The 18,470-nt window shown below is 41.1% G+C and overlaps 3 protein-coding genes across 9 annotated transcripts; 1 reads left to right on the forward strand and 2 right to left on the reverse strand.

The window, feature by feature from the left end:
* Window positions 1-1,986: 1,986 nt before the first annotated feature.
* On the forward strand, window positions 1,987-9,215 carry LOC131230402 (uncharacterized). Of its 4 annotated transcripts, none has more exons than XR_009164011.1 (4): window positions 1,989-3,288; window positions 3,776-3,880; window positions 6,405-7,091; window positions 7,939-9,215. XR_009164011.1 is itself a non-coding variant. In XM_058226307.1 (3 exons), exons 1-2 carry the CDS (start codon window positions 2,295-2,297, stop codon window positions 3,847-3,849), a joined length of 1,068 nt encoding a protein of 355 aa, XP_058082290.1. In that variant the 5' UTR covers window positions 1,989-2,294; the 3' UTR covers window positions 3,850-3,880; window positions 6,405-7,613. The 4 variants fall into 4 exon arrangements, 2 of the variants coding, with proteins under 2 accessions (XP_058082291.1, XP_058082290.1); XR_009164010.1 differs by lacking the exon at window positions 7,939-9,215 and adding an exon at window positions 7,387-7,613; XM_058226307.1 differs by lacking the exon at window positions 7,939-9,215 and having other exon boundaries at window positions 6,405-7,613.
* LOC131231735 (egg cell-secreted protein 1.4-like) lies at window positions 7,963-8,382 on the reverse strand. The gene has a single exon (XM_058228037.1). The coding sequence runs from the start codon at window positions 8,380-8,382 to the stop codon at window positions 7,963-7,965; it is 420 nt and encodes a 139-aa protein (XP_058084020.1).
* Window positions 9,216-10,747: 1,532 nt separating the features above from the next.
* On the reverse strand, window positions 10,748-17,510 carry LOC131230722 (peptide chain release factor 1, mitochondrial). 4 transcript variants are annotated; one of them, XM_058226662.1, is made up of 12 exons: window positions 17,216-17,510; window positions 16,817-16,903; window positions 15,826-15,926; window positions 15,207-15,305; window positions 13,895-14,078; window positions 13,702-13,750; window positions 13,517-13,595; window positions 12,677-12,751; window positions 12,501-12,578; window positions 12,094-12,252; window positions 11,182-11,277; window positions 10,748-11,098 (listed from the first exon to the last, which is right to left on the reverse strand). In XM_058226662.1, exons 1-12 carry the CDS (start codon window positions 17,358-17,360, stop codon window positions 11,006-11,008), a joined length of 1,245 nt encoding a protein of 414 aa, XP_058082645.1. In that variant the 5' UTR covers window positions 17,361-17,510; the 3' UTR covers window positions 10,748-11,005. The 4 variants fall into 4 exon arrangements, with proteins under 4 accessions (XP_058082645.1, XP_058082643.1, XP_058082646.1 ...); XM_058226660.1 differs by having other exon boundaries at window positions 10,748-11,106; window positions 17,216-17,506; XM_058226663.1 differs by having other exon boundaries at window positions 10,748-11,106; window positions 16,817-16,908; window positions 17,216-17,337.
* Between the last annotated feature and the right edge of the window lie 960 nt (window positions 17,511-18,470).

Here is an 18,470-nt window from a genome sequence, read left to right on the forward strand (position 1 = left end):
ATATGATCTCTCCAAATGGATGAACGGTGTAGATACAAAACATACATCATGGTGTGGCCCACAGAACTTGGTGACATCACTTCAGTAAGAGCCTCGCTACTCAACATGCAATTCCTGTGAGATTGCGAAAATCTTGGCGCGTGAGTCATCCTTTTGCAAACTCTCGCTGAGAGAGCTGTTGAATCTCAGCCGATGAGTGTAATCCAAAAGCTCTTATATAAGCTCGCATTTAAGCACCATACGACCTTGTGCTTAGGAGACCATTTCTATATATATATATATATATATATATATATATATATATATATATATATATATATATGAGGTCGACCTCACAGGAACTTACCATAAGGTCAGTTATGTGGGCCCCACTTTGATATTTGTCGAACATCAATACTGTGCAATTGATGAGTCCCCTTTAGGTTATAGGATATCCAAAAAATCATCCATGTATACGAATATTAAGTGGGCCGTACCATATAAAATCATATGATGACATGCCTAAAACATATAAAAGCACTTGGTAAGGCCCACTTGAGTTTTGGATGCATTTGAAAACTTGTTATGACCCCTCATCCAAGTGGGACACACACAAGGGATGGGCTGGATTTGTGAACTACATCTCAGTGGCCCCAATAAATGATTATAAATGTTTTAATGGGAGGGTAACCCTTCTCAATTATATATGTGGCGTGGCCCACCCAAGTCATGGATTGACTTAATTTTTAAGCCCATGGCCCACCATGGAATGGTACATTGGACTAATGGTGTTAATGCGACACACATCATAGTGGGGCCCACATAGCTTGACATCATGGAAACTTCCCATGAGGTTAACCTCATAGTACCGTTTCATAGTAAGCCGGGACACGAAAGCTGATTTAGTTAATTAAATCTAAGTACTTCAGTACAGATGCGAAAGCTGTTTTAGTTAATTAAATCTTAGTCCTTTAATACCTTCCAAATATAACCTGATTTAGTTAATTAAATCTAAATAATTCAATCCATAGCTCAGGCGGTGGACTCTGTGGAAGATACCTCGATTTCAACACTGAGGCCTCGGCATCGATCTCCAGTGGGGGAGGCTAACATTGAAGTGTGAACTGACAGTGGGGTGTACTAACAAGTTAACCTATATATATATATATATATATATATATATATATATATATATATATATATATGAAAAATGCTATGCTCAAGACTAATAACCTCATCTTGTACTTTTATGCATAAAAGTGATTATATAATCATAAGTGTATCCTCTGGTCTGGCGCACTTGAATTTTGGATAGAGTTTTGGACTCATTCCGGCAAAACGGATGGACATGATGGATTCACATGAACACAACGTTGGGCCACCTAACTTGTTGCGGTAGGCCGCCAGCTGTATGGAGGGGAGCACTTTTTAGTGATCCTGACCGTTCATCGGTAACCCATTATAGACGGATCACGTATGAAATCAGTTTAAACTAATGGACGGCCTGCAAATGAGTTGATCCAGACAACGGTCCAAAAATCAATGAGATTTTTTTGATGCATGAACCGATCTGTGAAAGGTGGGTGGGCCAACTTGTACAGTTAGGAGCCAATAAAAAATTAGCTTCTAATACGCTGGAGCATTGTATACTTCCTCACCACTTGCCTTGTCAAGCTGTCCCTTCAGAAAACACTGATACTAGGACAGAGTACTAAAATGCATACGTACGATTGCAGAAACCATACACGTGGCATATATTCAGATCAATCCAAACGTTGAAAATGCTTATCCCTAAAGTTTATGGATATGAGTAACATTTTATCATAATATGTTTATTTTAATTATTTCACACCTCATATGCAATGAGACTTAACTATTGGACGGTTTGGATTGGGATAAATGCATGCTATGTTATCAATATCTCTGCGTGACCATGTATAAATTTGTAGTCCTGCAGTGTATCAAACAAAATGCTATTTCCCGTACCTCCGGCCTAGCCTAGCCAGTTATGGGTGCGCATTGCGCATCCACCAGTGCTAGTTCCTTGTACGGCAGCCTCTCTGTCTCTCTTCAGAGAGCATACACCGATTTCCCGTGTATTCTCTCCCTCTCCCTCTAAAATACCGAAAATCCCTTCAAAAACCCTAAAAATGCCACCCATGTCCTGCCCCTCTCCCCTAACTTACCTTCTCTCTGTATAAACCCTAGCCTTGAATTCTCACAAAGACGGAGGAAAACCCTAGTTTATAGGGTTTTTAGGGTTTCAAGGGATTCTCGATTGATCTCGACCGCACATCGATGCCGCCTCCGCGACGATGAATCGCAACGGGCCCACCACCGGATGCACCGCCTGCAACGACTCCTCGGCCCCACGCCTCCTCCACAACGTCCGGCACCGCGGCGTCTACCACCGCCTCTGCGCGTCCTGTGTCCTCAAATTCCATCCGGCGTCTTTCTGCCCCACCTGCCTCGATGTCTTTGATTCATCCCCACCGTCGGGTTCGGTCAGATGCTCGAAATGCACCTCGATCTCCCACTCGGCGTGCGTCCCAACGGAGGCCCCGGATTCTTCTTACGTCTGCCCTAGCTGCTCAAACCCTAGCTCCACGTTCTTCAAAATTGGCGCCTCGGGAGCTGCGGATGGAGGCCCGGCTATCGGGCGACTGTCGATCGATCTGAAGTCTTCGCAGGTGCTCCTTGCGGCTGCCCGGATTGCCGCGGCATCGATGTGTAGGGCGGTGGCTGTAGCTAGAATGGACGTGGAGAGGAAGGTTAGGGAAGCTGCGGTTGCGAGGAAGAGAGCGAGGGAAGCGCTTGAGAGAGCTGCTCTGATTGCCTCGAAGGAGAAGGAGAAGAGATTGAAGGGGATTTCAGCTCCAGTTCCAGCGGTAGAACAGAAGAAGAAATCAAAATCAAATAGTGCTGTTGCTGCTGCCGTGGCAGCACAGAAGCGGATCCAAAGCAACAAGTCAGGTGGGTTTTCGGCATCCTTGAATAATGTCGGATCGGTAGGGAAGGAAAAATTGGTTGGGTTTCATACACCAATTGCTGTGCAGAGACCGTCGACGAACGGTCTCTCTCTTGAGGAAAAGGATAACTTGAAAGGGCCACCTGCTCTGGCGTCCGGGCATCAGCAACTTCATAACCATGTGTTAAAAGAGGAAAAGATGAAGAATCAGGGCTTTTCAGGTCCATCTACCTCCAGGCAGCTGCATTCTGGAAGTAGTCATGTTACAGAAGAGGAAGGAAAATTAAAACGGTTCACGAATTCAGAGATGGGTCCTCCCCAGCTACCCCAGTCAAACCAAGGTGAATATCAAATGGCCTGTCTTGGTTAACTTTCAATATTAGTTGAGTCGAGTACTTCAATCCAAATCAGCACCAGCAATATTTCTGATTCTACCAGAAATGCCGCTGCTCATGATTTGGGTTGGAAGTCTGTTTTTTTTTTTTTTTGTTTTTGTTTTTCTTTTATATTGGAAAAGTATGCTGCCTCAAATAGCAAACATTTTAAGACCAATTTGAAAAAGCATTGAATCTTCCCAAATCACAATTCAGGATTGCATACATATGAACTCACCCAAATAGTGTTTTTCAAGAAACGAAGCCTTTCTTTCTTTCTTTCTTTTACTTACTATGATAGTTTGTGTATGTGCTTATAGTTGGAGTGTAATGGCTGTTTCGTTGCTTGTAGCCTTGTAGGACAACAATGCATCACTATAGACTTATTTAAATTCATACAAGTTTTCCATACTAGTCATGGTCTGGCTGAGTTGTATTTGTGCTGGCATTGCAGAAGCATCAGTATCCAAGGCCAACTCCGGAGTCGTGTTCACTGGTTCACCAAATATGGCAAGTTTGATTTCATGAGTTGCGTTTGTGGGTCTAGTCCAATTTCTTGGTACATCTCATTTTCTTCCCTTACCCATATCTGAAAATCATGCAGTGATTGTTGAGAGCATGTTGTATGTATTTCATCCTTTTGTAATGGAGTTGAATGTGATACTTGGGGCTCATTGTTTTCTTTAATAGAAAGAGATGTTCCTTTACCATACTGTTTTTATCTCAGTTTTCTATGTCAAGTTTTTTTAACTTACCAATTTTCCGTTTTAGCATTTTAGTCTTAGATAAGTATGCACAGTTGAGTTTGCCCAGTACATAAAGCCAGTCCAGACATTCCTTTGCGAGGATGCTGCCCATTTGTTAGCTTCTTGCAGGATATGACTAAAGGAGGCCTATACCTATAAGCTAATTGACAATTCAAAGTCTCATCAATGGTAAATGCTAATTGCCATGAACTCAGACTCCTATTTAATATGCCCATCAGCCCATGCAATTGCATTGAGAGGCTACCTTCAATGAAGAGCCAACAAGCAATGATTTGCAAAGATCTTTAGTCCACTGGGGCATATACTGTATTCTGCTTCATCTACTCCTTCAATATGCTAATCGACTGAACGGGTCCAACAATCCATGAGGTTTTACAATAAATTGCCCCATATTGCCCTTCTCCATTAATTTTTTGGGTGGGTTCAGAAAGAAAATTAGAAATTCAACAACAAAGCTGGTCATACAAAAGGGCTAGCAACTCGCAACAGCGGACAAATACAAAATCTCAAACAAGATTAGTACATAGAGACCATTGGAGAGATCTAGATGCCCCCAATTTGGTGAGAACATCAACTAGCTCATTTGCTTCTTGACTCACTTGGGAGAAGGCCGCCTGCTTGCCTCTTCACAGATCATGAGCTTCTTCTATTAGGTGGCTAGCTTCCAGGGAATACTAAGAAACCCACAAATTTGTGTTAGTTTTCATAAGTCAAGCAAAAATTCCCTCGTGCACTACTATTAAATATAAGGAAAAAGGCAGGAGTTAGGATGAAGGCAATGGCTGAAGATGCTGCCCTCTTACATACACACGTAGTGATTTAGGTGTAGGACCCTCCATTCTGGATCCCTCTCTATCACTGCAGGCACAAAGTTCTAAGCCGCCATTAGCTTGGTTGCTTAGGGGGTTTGCAACCATTATGGTCTCATACGATTCACCCATAACCTGTGAAGCACCAAACGAGCAGCCATCAAATTAATTTTGAAGTGGCTGACTGGCAGAGGCTTCCAAGCAGCAAGAGCCCAATCAATTTTAGGATTCCACCGCAACACTTTACTCCACTCGAAAGAGACCAGGGCCTGCAAGATTATTTTCAGCTCCACACTGGACTAACTTTCTTACTCCATAACTGCAAGAGCCGGTTTATCTTTCCTGCTAGATCTTTAGCCTGTGTGGATCTTCCTCTAAACATCCTACTGTTTCTTTCCAGCCAGATCACCAAAAAGGTGGTGAGGCATGCCTCTTCCAAATCATCCTACCTGTAGATCCCAACACCATAGAATACTAGCAGCTGACATGCCTTTAAGTGGAATCAGCCAATGAACCCCAAATTTTGGGAGGATTATAGACCATCAACCAGACATGAGAAAAGAAGTTGGTCTACCGACTCCTTGCTTTTTCAGCACATTGCGCAAGCCACCCAAACAAAAGCCTTCACCTTAAATGGGACTGCTGTATGCCATAACTTGCAAAAGCCCATAGCCTCTTTCGAAATTATCCCAGAAAGCTCCCAAGCCATTAATTTTACTCAGAAGGTTCTTCTATCCTCCCTTCCCTAGGGATACATCAAGAGTATAGAGTCAAGAGATTCTACCATGGCTGAAACTTCACTGCCCTTCAGATCACACCTATGTTACATAGGTCACCAGATAACTCTATACTCTGTGGTAGTATTCTTGCACTGAGGCTTCTTTGTTTACTGCAATGTTATTAACTCTTTAAAGAAGTGTGTCTTTGTTTATGTTTGATGTGTTGAATATTTCTACTTCTATTGATGAAGTAATTCGTATATAGTTTCATTGATAGGTACAAGTAAAGATCCAACAAGACCCATTATTCGCCTGTCTTTCCTTTTTCTTTGAAGGTCCCATTGTGTTATCCTTCAAAAAAGAAAAAAGAAAAAAAAAAAAGAAGGTGCCTTTGTGTCTACTTGCCCACGTACATGTGAATATACATACAAAGTTAGAGCGAAATTGGCATTCTATGTCCTCAGACCATAGGTCAACAAATCTTTACTTGTTACCTCCACCCACGTCCTTTTGAGTCTTCCCCTTGCCCTTCTAGAGCCTTCAACATGAACCAACTTACTCCTAACCTATGCAGTTATTGGTCTCTATTTGATGTGGTTATTGTGCTCAGTAATCTAAAAAACAAACCCATTGTGTTCAGCTGGATGATGATGATGATGGTCAGCTTGAGTATGTTATGTTGGTTGGGTCTGCAAACCAATAATAGTGCTTTTGCCTTCTAGTGTTTGTGATGACAGATAAAAAGCTAATATTGTTGTCTAACAAGTTCATTTCGATTTGGATTCTAGCTATTGCTGCAGGACTTATCTGGAACTAGTTTATGAAAGCATGAGGAACAGAACAAAGGTATGGTTGTCAAAAGCACATTTCACATTAGTTCTGCTGCTGGGTTGTCTGTGGTAGGCGGAAATGTCATTGGGTCGAGACAGATGGTAGATTTTTTGTGTGGATCAAGGTGGAGGATGGTGGCTCTCTAGCAGAGAGTTGAGGGGGTTTTTCAATCAAGTCTCTTTGGAGCAGTTGCCGTTTCTCTTTGGAAGAAGAAGGAAATTGCCAGTTTCAATAGACGTCTCTGGGAATCAGGTCACCTCTTCAACTTTTTTGGTTGAGAAACTTCACAAGAACTCACCAAGTTGGTTCCAATATTGGGTAAGTCCACTTCAGAATACAAGTGTCTCCCAAGCGATCGGATCTGCAAACCCACTTAACAGGGCGATATTTGCTGTCAGCTTTCTGCAGCCGCACTGGGTATTCTGAATTGTCCCTCTTAGGTGTCCATGCTGGGACCATCTCCGAAGTGCACCAACAGGAATCTTCAGAAGATGCATTGGTTGCACCTTTTTTTACCAAGATGTTCTGTTTAGCCAAGCAAAGGTATGGAGTGGTTGGATAGGAAGGTTGCTGCGGTTGAGTTTTGTTTGGCACTGGGAGCTGTCTCTCTTAGTTTGGCATTCAGACTGAATTCTTCTGCTGAGGTAATAGCACTATCTTCTAAACATCCTGATTTCAGCCCGAGTTATGGTGTCGGAATCTCTGGTTTCAGTTCGCCTAAGACAGAAAGATCTTTATGGACTTGGGAGTTCAGCCATCCCCACACACACCTTCAAAGGCTGCACATGTGCCAACCTGGCATGTGTGTGGCATGACATATGAGTGGTGAAATCGACAATATAAAAATCTTCTATATGGGGAACATTCAGAAAAGTGTGGCACACCTGTTCATTCTTGCTTACGATCATAAGCGCCTCAGGCATGTTTTACACATGCCAGGTTGGAGTGCGTGATGTGTAAGCATTGGGCTAGAGAGCAGTGCATGTGGGGCTAAGCGATCAATGATATTGATGCCTAGGTACATTTCTAGAGAATCTGTGGGAATGCAGAGTCCACCTCACTGTGCTGACATATGTAGTTGGCTTGGACGATGGAAACTTGATTGGGAGAATATTCATTAAGACCCGCCAAACCCATCATCTGTTTATTTTATTTTATTTTCTCAATCTGTATTCATGTCCACTTTCCTCTCTCTCTCTCTCTCTCTCTCTCTCTCTCTCTCTCTCTCTCTCTGTTTATGTGTGTGTGAATAATTGGAATTTCTTGTGGTAATTGAATTTTGGGGCCGTAATAAAATTTAAGGGTGTGTTTGGTTGCACCAAATATTGATATTCTGTGAAATGTGGCACAACCAAACGCAGCCTAAACAAGAAGTATTAGGAAGTAAACGATGCACGCAGGTGCCATATTTTGCATTATGCAGATGGTCCATGTGACCCAAAATAGCAAAATCATTGACTTGCATATATATATATATATATGAAAAAGTAGTGCCTATTGCCTACATATCCAGCATCACAGATTCTTCTGAGGCGCAGCGCCAGGATGGCAATCTGAGTCTGGCACGATACCCGGACCTTGAGTAGGCAGGGATGGCGGAGGGAGAGAAACAGAAGCGTTGCAGTAGCCTCTGAGTATGTCGCATTCCTCGGCAGTGAAACCCAGGGAGCTGAGCATGGTGGGCCAGCACTGGTGCTCAATTATTCTTATAGCCCGGCAGCAGCCAGGGCCCAGGGAAGTCTCACCGTTGAGGAAGAAGAGGATGACCTCGGTGGTGCAAGCTTGCAATTCCACCAGTGAGTCCCAGCACTCCACGCTGCCCACTTCCAGCCGAGCTGCTAGATTGGGCTCGTAAGGCATAGGTCGTGCTACTGCATCCGACGACAGAAGGACCCATGATAGTATCGAGTAGAGGAAGAGCTTGGAGAATTCCATGGTATGAGAGAGGGAGAGGGAGATGGAGAGAGAAGTCTGGTGTGGTCAGATATAAAGGGATAGAGATTGAATGCCTACGTTACCAATGTGGGGAGACCATAAGGTGGAGATGATAAGTTACTGTGATTGTTTGGGGGAGTTGATGAGACGCCATGACCCTCTCTTTATGCCTACCGTTTCTCAACTGGTGAATTATGTCATTGTGGGGCCCAGTGCCTCGGTGGTCAGTTTTTTTTTTTTTTTTTTAAATTTAATTTTAATTTTAATTTATGAGTGGGGCCCATGTTCCAGTGATCTGGAGCATTGGTTTGTTAGGTCCCACTTGTATTTGTAGAACAAGCCTCTTACAAGCATGACGCGTGGGGCCCACCGCATCCAACCTGTCCATAAGATTTTTGCAATATCCCATGTTGACTCTACTGGACAGGTTTGGATAATACAATCACATAAGAGTGGTGGATAAGCTCTCACGCAAGGACTTAGGCACAGGAAACGCCCTTAAAAAGGAAATTGCTCCTTGTTATTGAGTGCATTATCATGCATTCTCTTACTTATGATATGATGAGTGAAAATGCATGCTGACGTGGCAAGTAAGTTCTCTTACTTAGATGATCCCATTCATTGTTAGAATTTCTTTCTTTGAGTAGGGTATATAGAGGGAAGATCAAGCTAGTATTACTAAGGATGTTTGGTTGAACAAATCTCAAAAGAATATTACTAGTAGCAATTATCATGATTAGCAGCAGCAATAATAAAAGAATAGAGAGCAGCCACATCAACAGCTTGTTCAAATTCAAATGAAATTTAGGTAACAATTTCTCAAAAAATAAGAAGTGAATATTTTGTTATTTTGTCAGGCCTTGAGGCTGAAAATTACCAGTGGATTCATTAGCCCATTACCACATTAAACGTGTAGAGTGCAGTCGAATCTGGGCTCTAAACATACTAAGGCCTAGAAAGGCTAATGGGTTTGTCTGGCCCATGGAAAACCCTGCCTTGTTTTTTCCTGGTTTAGCCCAATGGAAGAAGTGTGAAGACAAAAATCTAGTGGTTTGGACAACATTGGGAATTATTCGTATAAATACTTCGGACAGGGCATAATCGTATCCATTTCAATTAGTCTTGACTCTTTGAGTAAGCTAATGGGCATTTATGGGCTTTATCCATGCCGTCCACCCATTTCTCCAGATCATTTTAGAATGTGAGCCTAAAAATGAGGCAGTGATAATGATGCCTACCGTTGAAACATTCCTAGGGGCCACCGCGATGTTATTTGCCATCCAACCTGTTCATGAGGTCAGAGAGACCTGATTGAAGGGAAAACACAAATATCAGCATGACCAAAACTTCTGCTCCCAATAAGTTTTTGGTGGGCAATCAGTCCCCCAGTGTGTGGTCATTTTTGGGCACATACCATAAAATGATCTGCAAAAATGGATGGCCAGCATAGATAAAAATCATACATCACTGATCTGCAAAAATGGACGGCCATCATAGATAAAACTCATACATCACTGATCTGGAAAAATGGATGGCCTGCATAGATAAAACTAATACATCACGGTAGGCCCCCCACGGCCCCTGCCCCGACCAAGCTCATCCAGGCAAGGGCAGGACGCAATCTGCTTCCTTGTTAATAAGAACTGCAAATGGGTAAGCTCATGGATGCAGAGATCTGGGAAAGAGGCAATATATGATCCTTCATCCTTAGAAAATGTATCCTCAGGTCTTCAGTTTGTACAAGTGGGGCCCACCATCTGTTCCAGACTGCTGATACGTAGGACTAAAGCAGATGGAACATGCCCCAAAATCTTCAACAGGACAATCCGCAAGTAGACATTTGAGGGACAAGAAATACAGCAATGGTCCATATCTAACTGACCAAGGGCCGGTTTGGATACCACCAGATAAGTTACTTTTTCTACTTAAAGCAGTAGATAAGTGACTTATTTCAAATAAGTAGGTTTGGTTTATGATTAGTTATAAGTAACTTTTTTACTTAAAAGTACATAATCACTTCAGTTAAATTTTTTTTAAAAAGCTTTTCTACTTTTCATAAGTTGCTGAAGAGGCATCGAGAGAAACAGAAGAGAGGAGAAGCTGATAAGTATGTTGTTTGCCAAACATACTTATCATCTTATTAAGTAGAAACTAAGATAAGCTACTTGTGGAATAAGTAGCTTATCTTAAGCAACTTAAGATCCAAATGCCCCCTAAATGTCAAAGATTGGATGGCTAGTATCACCCCATCCGGAAATCATTTGGGGAAAGGTTCATCTAGGTTGGCCACCCATCATATCAAGGACATGCGTATTCTGCAATGATCATGCAAGTCCTAGAGAATCGTAAACTTGAAAACATAGAATTCCAGTAAACCCAGTGAAGGGGATTTAAGGATTAACGCGTATAAATATAATCTACCCCTAGCTTAGCTACAATGCTACAATTAATGTGATCCAATGGTCAGGGGCATTTCGGGAATAAGTGATACAAAATCCACTGGCCCACTCCAGCTACCAAGTGAAGATCTCTCTACAAGGGGCTGAATGATGCAACTGCATCCATCTCTTGCTGTAAAAGAAGAGCATCGATGAAGACATCCAAGCTTTCCCCCTGCATCACATCATCTATAGAATGATGAGTGATTCCGACCCGATGATCGGTCACACGCCCCTGTGGAAAATTGTACGTGCGGATGCGTTCGGACCTGTCGCCACTGCCAATCTATTCATTCAAATATCAGAAACTCAATCTTGGAAACAGGAACTGAAACAATTGCTTTCAAGTGTTCAACTATACCTGCTCCGAACGGAGTTTGGATCGGTTCATCTGAAGTCTTGACCTTTCCATTTCATATAACCTCGCGCATAGCACTTTTAGTGCTTTGGCCTTGTTCTGTAAGAGGGCCCAGAAATAGGAGTGAGTGGGGGTGGGGGGGACTGGTGCTATGCAAAAACTAAATACATGAACTGATTTCCACACCTTGTTTCTTTCTGCATATACAGTGCAATGCAAAAACTAAATACATGAACTGATTTCCACACCCTGTTTCTTTCTGCATATACAGTGCTATGCAAAAACTAAATACTGATTTCCACACCTTGTTTCTTTCTGCATATACTGATTTCCACATCTTCTTTCTTTCTGCATGTACCTTTTCTTTCTACTTTCGGTATGGCAGTATTCTACTCATAGAACATTTTCACTAAACTAACAGTGCAAATGGGTTGTGTGGCCCCCACCATGAAGTGTTAATGATACCCATGACCCACACCGACCATCAGGCACGCCATCCCTCATGCCACCATGGGCCCAAAAATCATGTGAATCCATTACTTAGGTGGGCCACATGAGCAAGAACAGTTGGGAGGGGGATGACGTGCTCTCAAGTGTTCCCTATGGTGTGGCCCACATTGGTCATGGAGTGGCATGACTTTGGCACATGACCAAACATGTGAGGGAGGGCATCCATGACAGTTGGAGCAGATGTTGTCAACACATCATGCTGGGCCCACAGAGGATGTTGGAGCCATGCTTTTCTAAAACTGGATTGCCCGCCGAAATGTTACAGTGGTTGGTCCCAGAACCATGATGGGTTGGGGAAACAATATTTAACAAACCAGACTGTTACCAAAATGGCCATTTATTTGTCTAGTATCATCCTGGGAACCTAATCAATAAGAAGATAAGCGTCGGTCAATTATTTCATACCATATGCTGTGATCGTTCATCTTGTATGGACACTGTCAACCCTGTTGGAATGTGAGTAATTCTAACAGCACTGTTTGTGGTATTTGCATGCTGACCTCCTGACCCACCGGATCTATATGTATCAATTTTCAGGTCCTCGTTACGCAACTGGACGTCGACCTGCAGAAGGCACAAAAACAAAACTCTACATCACACCGAGTCGTCTTGAAATTGCATGTAGGTAGTAAAACGCACAACAAATCATTTTCATATTCCTCGTTGAGTTTTAGTTTCGCGATGCTTGGGACTCTTGTTTTGAGTTGTTTTGATAGGAGTGGGACTCTTGTTCAGCAGGGAATGAAAAGGCAATGCAACTAGAAATTTCTTGAAGTACCCAAAGCAAACGAATGAAAAAACACGCTAATAACCTCATCAGCCTGAGGGAGGATGGCAACAGACACCGCGCTGGTATGCACACGTCCAGATTTCTCTGTCATGGGAACTCGCTGCCAATTAAGAAACATTCAATAATATTTGATTGGTATTGATGACTCTAGAAAATGCTCATAGCCAATAACGTCTATAGCAGTATTGTAGGAGACACCTGCACTCTATGAATGCCACTCTCAAATTTAAGTTTCCCATATACACCGGGTCCTGAAATTGCTCCACTAGCTTCCTGTAAGAGATAAGTCGCCGTCAAGAGTTACATTATGGCATCCAATGACACCCAGTTAATGATTTTCATCACTCACACAAAACCACAAACAAGATCAAGGAAGCTTCATGGGCTGGACGATCCATACAACTGGAATGCCGCTGCTCTTAATTTGCTAGTTTCCAATAAAGAAATCAATAAGAGGTTATGTCGTCGTCCTCCAGTAATCGATGCCATCTTGTAAACTGAACTGACATGATATGTTTATGCAGCAAGCAGTGTATTATTGTTCAAAGTCCAAAAGGCCACGTCAAAGGCTCTTTTGAAAAAGCCGTCTGCATACTAACATGCCTGGATTGAAGAAATTCTGAGTGGTTGCAGTTGCACTTGTTGGTAGCATTTGCACCTACCAATCCCCATTGCGTGTAAAAGGGGGTTGATGTCAGGTAGGCAGCCAATCATCAAACTTTGCCTAACTACTAAGCATGAGAATAAGCCAACCCCAAATAGCTGGGATGAGGCAATGATGATGGCCAAACTACTAAGCATGAGAATATGCCACCACAAAATAGCTGGGACGAGGCAAGATGATGATGATGGCAAAGCACCATGAAGCTTAAAATTCCATACCAGCATGCATTTTTCACTGTGAAGGATACAAAGTGTAAACTATGGAGACTGATGTGCCAAAGCTTAACAAAATAATTATGTAGTTTTTGCAATTGTGACTGTGTGAATAATACTAGAAGCTGTTGGTATGTGTTAGATGCAAGAGAGAAGCCAAACCTTGAATCCTTTAAGATCAGACTCCATTATATCTACAATGTCAAACTTCCATCCCTTCTTATGTGAGTACTTCTCGTACCTGGTACAAATAAAATGAAATGAAAAGAAACAGATTTCAATTAAGAAATTGACGGCTACAATTGAAAAACTAGCAATAGCACTGGCAACCAAGAAAGGTAGCATACATTTTGAATATATCCATTGCAAACAAAGATGCCTCTTCGCCTCCAGTCCCTGCCTCAAATTATCATCAACAATTATTTGCAGAGGTGAGTGCTGGAGAAACTCTTTAGTTTTGAGAGAGGGAGAGAGGAAAATAAAATAGACATAAGATGCAACTTTCATTTAAGATGTGCTATTTTTCGATATAATTTTTACCTGCTCTCACCTCCAAAATGCAGTCCCTGTCATCAGCATCATCCTTTGGAAGCAATGACTTAAGCAGGAGTAGCTGCAATCTTTTCTCCTCTTCTAAGGCTTCAGCCAACTCCTCAGCTGCCATATCACACATGTCTTTATCATCTCGGCATTCTGTCATCAGTGCTTTCAGCCCATCAATCACCTGCAATAAAGGAAATGCATTAGCTGTGGCGCTTAGCTGCAGAAAAAGACAAACATAACATCATGACGAGTAGTGGTAGCTTGTGAAGGAGGACCAAATATTAACTTCAAACACGTTCTGAATCCACCATTTATTCCTATGATATGAAATCTGAATTCTTCATACTAGATTTGCAACTAGTTTTGAAGTCACCTTTGGGTGGAATGCTCAAGTTGAATTTCAATAGAATTTTGTTTGGCAACCCAGGTCCCGGAGTAGGAGGCATCATCCATAACAAGACGAATGTTTGCAGGGCTAATTCATCCAGACCAATAGGAGAGACGGATTCCAATGATGTGAAAATAAGGGGTTTGTGGATTGGGGTTAAAGATGTGCTGTACGTGTCAAGATCATCCTTGCCAGATGCTCTATCTAAAGATGGGGTTGAGTTGAAAGCAAATATTTGTATTTTTGAGATTCTTATCCATTGCCTGAATAAATATTATCCCCTTTTGACATTCTTAATAAATTTGAGATGCATATAGAAGAAAAAAATTGTCATGCTCCTCGTCAGTCATAGCACAGCCAATTCATCTTGAGGGAGTTATCCATGGAGGTTCACAAATTGGGTTGACGAGATCAAGGAAATGTATGTATCTCTTACTATTATGTTTTCTCACACATGTTGTGAAGGAAATCCTGGAGCTGATGCATTGGCTAGATGGAACATCTTAGCTTCACAGAGACTGTTGCTGTAATCTCTTTATCTCTTTCTTTCCTCAATGCAACCCATTGCCAATATTTTATTTTATTTTTAGACTCAACTAGGTTCAGAAATAAAATAGCAGTTCCAAAGATATTTTTGAATGAAAATTCATCAATTGAAAAGTACTTGCACAAGAATCAAGATCAGTCGTGATATGCCTTGAATGTGGCAGGGGTTTCGGTTCACCAAATTTCCAGCAATTTTTTTTATTTTTATTTTTGCTAGTGTAGCAGAAACCTTCCAATCAATGAAAAAAAAATCAATTTCTCCTAAACTATCAAATTTATGTACCTAAAAGAATTTTTCAACACAATAGTGTTTACCTGAATTCGCTAACAAGTTCAGTACTGAAAGAGATGCAACGACAGATGCTCAGTACATACCTTCTGTTTGGCCCTCAAATCCTTTATTAGGTCCATAGAACTCCTGAGTTTCCTAAGCTCCTTATTGGCCTTTGAATACTCGGCTGCAGTGGCTTCTGGCTGTCTTCAATAAACATCACAAATTTGAAAAAACACAACATATAATTAGCTGGTTCTGTTTTTACAAGGATTGGAAAAACTTAAAAAGGAAATATAACTTTTGGAGGGGAAAAAAAACAGTTAAAGGAGTGAAGGAAGTAGCAATCATCTGGAGGCCAGCAGGTCATAATAACACAGAAAGTAACAGGAAAAAAATAAAATCTTGTGAAACAGAGTTTTCTAGAGACAACAAAAATTTCACGGGAAATATGAATAAAAGACAAACAAACACGATAATGCATGCATACATGCAACAGATGTCATAGTGGGGCTCTGTTCTATGCTATTTCTTCAAAATCAACCACAAGAAATGATTGAAAAAGAAAACAAAATGAAAAGATTAAAACTAGAGGAAGGTCTGATTGCCAAAATAGTTGCACTTAAGATGAGTTTTTTTCCCTCAAGTTCTCTGGGGTTAAGCACTTTTTAGTTTTGAGAAATTAATCTAAGGCCAATAAAAGAAATACAGAAGTCTTATTACCTGATTAAGCAGTTCTTGAAGATAAGCACTCTGGTGTTCAATTCCTGACAGTCTTTGTTCCATGATCTTCATGAGGTCAGTTGACAGTTGATGATCCACTTCTAGCTCAAGAAGAGCATGACCAAATGGGGAGAAATGAGAATGGAAACAAGATATACTCCAAAAAATAGGGTGGAGAGCCTGAATATAGAAACCGCAACACCAATGTTCCAAAAAAATTGAAAAAAATAAAAAAATAACGCAATTATTTTAGACAGACAAAAATGGCCATGATTTCTTCAATGGTAGACATTGCCGAGATTCAATGATAATTTGAAGCAGCAGAGCCTAGTTTTTTCATTAACAAAAAATTATCAACCTCAGTCGTAGTGTTAGTGTGTGCAGGCATCTGTGTCAGTGTATGCTGCTGTTTCTTGGAAACAAAAAAAAAAAAAATTAATAATAATAATAAAATTGGGTGAGAAATAACCGATCTATTTTTGTTCTTCCTCAGTTTATGTTTTATCAGTTTCTTTACCCTTTCAAGTTCCAATAGTCGAAAAAAACAATCAAGAACCGAAATAATAACAATATCAATTCCTCCCCAAAACACAAATTCTAGAAATTGAAAACAAACATTACATCTATTTTTCTCAATTATCAGATGAAATCTATAGACAAATGATATTTTTCTCTAGCTATATATTACAATTACACCCCTCATTCCAAGAAAATTATCCAGAAATTTTTAGGAACAAAAACGAAATCATTCACATACATTGCCTAAATTACGAACACTCGCTCGGGGTAAAAATGAGAAGGCAGGAGGGAACTTCAGTGAACGAATTTGTAGTTAACAAGAAGTCCACGTTAAGGTCCCACCACCAGTTATCTCAGCCATTCAATCATCGTTCCCACTATGAATAGCTTGCAGTGCAGAATCCATTGATTGTATGATTAGAGGACTGTTGAGCTTGTTCATAGTCTTGCATTAGTGATCTCTAGCATTCACCTGGAGGATTGTTGGGTCTTTTTCCGCAATCTCCTTCTTCTTTTATTGATCTATTTGCTTCCCCTCTTGAGGTTTGCATTAAAGATCCTAACCTTTCAATAAAAACATGGTCGAAGGAAAACAGCTCAATGATCAAAGTGTTGAAGTACTCCAATGCGGGAGCGTTTTAGGATGGCCTATCAGATAAACGGTACGGATAACTGAAACAGGACCCCACATGTACGGAATCATGCACGTAAGTGAGCCGTGCGTTTACTGGGAAGTGATTTTTACACCCGGTGATTTTGATGCACACACCCATTTTTTCAAAAAAAATAAAAAACAAAAACAAAAATGCAGATTTCGAAAAGATTAGAGAGAAAAGGAACGAATCGGGATCCGAGAAAATCGAAATCTTACCAGTGGAGAAGGATCGAAGGGCAAAGAAAGAGGGTTTCGGGATTGGAGAAGGCGAGAGAGAGATCGGATACGAATAACGTGAGAGGGATTCGAATCGTTTAGGTTTTTGGAGGAGATTTCTCCACAGAAGCTGAGAAATTTTCATTTTTGCTGCCTTTTATTCTCGAAGCAGAGACTGAAATGGTGGGAAATGAAGAGGGGCGATTTTTATGTTGGGATTCGTCTACAGTGCGCCGTGAGTGAACTGCGACTTACACTGTTACGAACACGGAAGCCCTGCCAACGAACTGAGAATGCTTTGGCGCTGGCTTTAGCCCTAATGGACCGAAAGAGGATTAGGTGCGGCTCTGGCCTTACCGTGGGGCCCACCTTGACTTATGTATTCTATATCCACGCCGTCCATACGTTTTTCCATATCATTTTAGGGCATGAGCCAGAAAATGAAGAAGATCGAAATCTCAAGTGGACCATACTAAAGGAAACAGTGGTCATTGAATGCTCTACCATTAAAATTTTCCTATGCCCCGCCTAATGTTTCTGTAATGTTTATTTCCCATCCAACCTGTTAATAAGGTCACGTAACCTGGATGAAGGGAAAAAATGAAAAAGGAAATATATATATATATATATATATATATATATATATATATATATATATATATATATATATATATATATATATTAGCTTGATCCAAAACATATGTAACTGGTAATGGTCAATCACCACTTTTTGAAAAATGGATGGACGGTGTGGATATAGAATACATACTATTAGGAGTATGCCATGGTACAAAAATCGTGTCAATCAGGTGATCCTAAGCATCCCATCAAAAAATCGGATTGCCTACTAAGTTATTCAGTAAGCTTTTATCTTACAGTAACTCAGTTGGGCCTACCGTGAATGTATGTGGGTTATCCACGCCGTCCATCCGTTTTTTCAGATCATTTTAGTGGTTCAGCCCAAAATTGAAGCATGCCCAAATCTCAAGTGGACCACACCACAGGAAACAGTGGGAATAATGACTTCCACAGTTGCAACCTTGGTAGGGCCCACAGTGATATTTATTTGTCATCCAACGTGTTCATAAGATCACACAGATATGGATGAAGGGAAAACACAAATAAGAGATTGATCCAAAACTTCTGTGGCCCCCAAGAAATCTTCAACGGTAGAATTTCAATTCACATTGTTTCCTGTGGTGAGGTACACTTGAGATTTAGATAAACTTCATTTTTGGTCTAGAGCCCTCAAATT

This window comes from Magnolia sinica, chromosome 17 (assembly GCF_029962835.1).
Source record: "Magnolia sinica isolate HGM2019 chromosome 17, MsV1, whole genome shotgun sequence".
NCBI classification, from domain to species: domain Eukaryota; kingdom Viridiplantae; phylum Streptophyta; class Magnoliopsida; order Magnoliales; family Magnoliaceae; genus Magnolia; species Magnolia sinica.

Coding starts and splice junctions, on each gene's coding strand:
- LOC131230402 (XM_058226307.1), top strand. CDS start 2,295: ATGAATCGCAACGGGCCCACCACCGGATGCACCGCCTGCAACGACTCC. Junction 3,289..3,775: donor GCTACCCCAGTCAAACCAAG/GTGAATATCAAA, acceptor CTGGCATTGCAG/AAGCATCAGTATCCAAGGCC.
- LOC131231735 (XM_058228037.1), bottom strand. CDS start 8,382: ATGGAATTCTCCAAGCTCTTCCTCTACTCGATACTATCATGGGTCCTT.
- LOC131230722 (XM_058226660.1), bottom strand. CDS start 17,360: ATGAAAATTTCTCAGCTTCTGTGGAGAAATCTCCTCCAAAAACCTAAA. Junction 16,904..17,215: donor CCTTCGATCCTTCTCCACTG/GTAAGATTTCGA, acceptor TTGAAAGGTTAG/GATCTTTAATGCAAACCTCA. Junction 11,107..11,181: donor CCAAACTCCGTTCGGAGCAG/GTATAGTTGAAC, acceptor TTGAATGAATAG/ATTGGCAGTGGCGACAGGTC.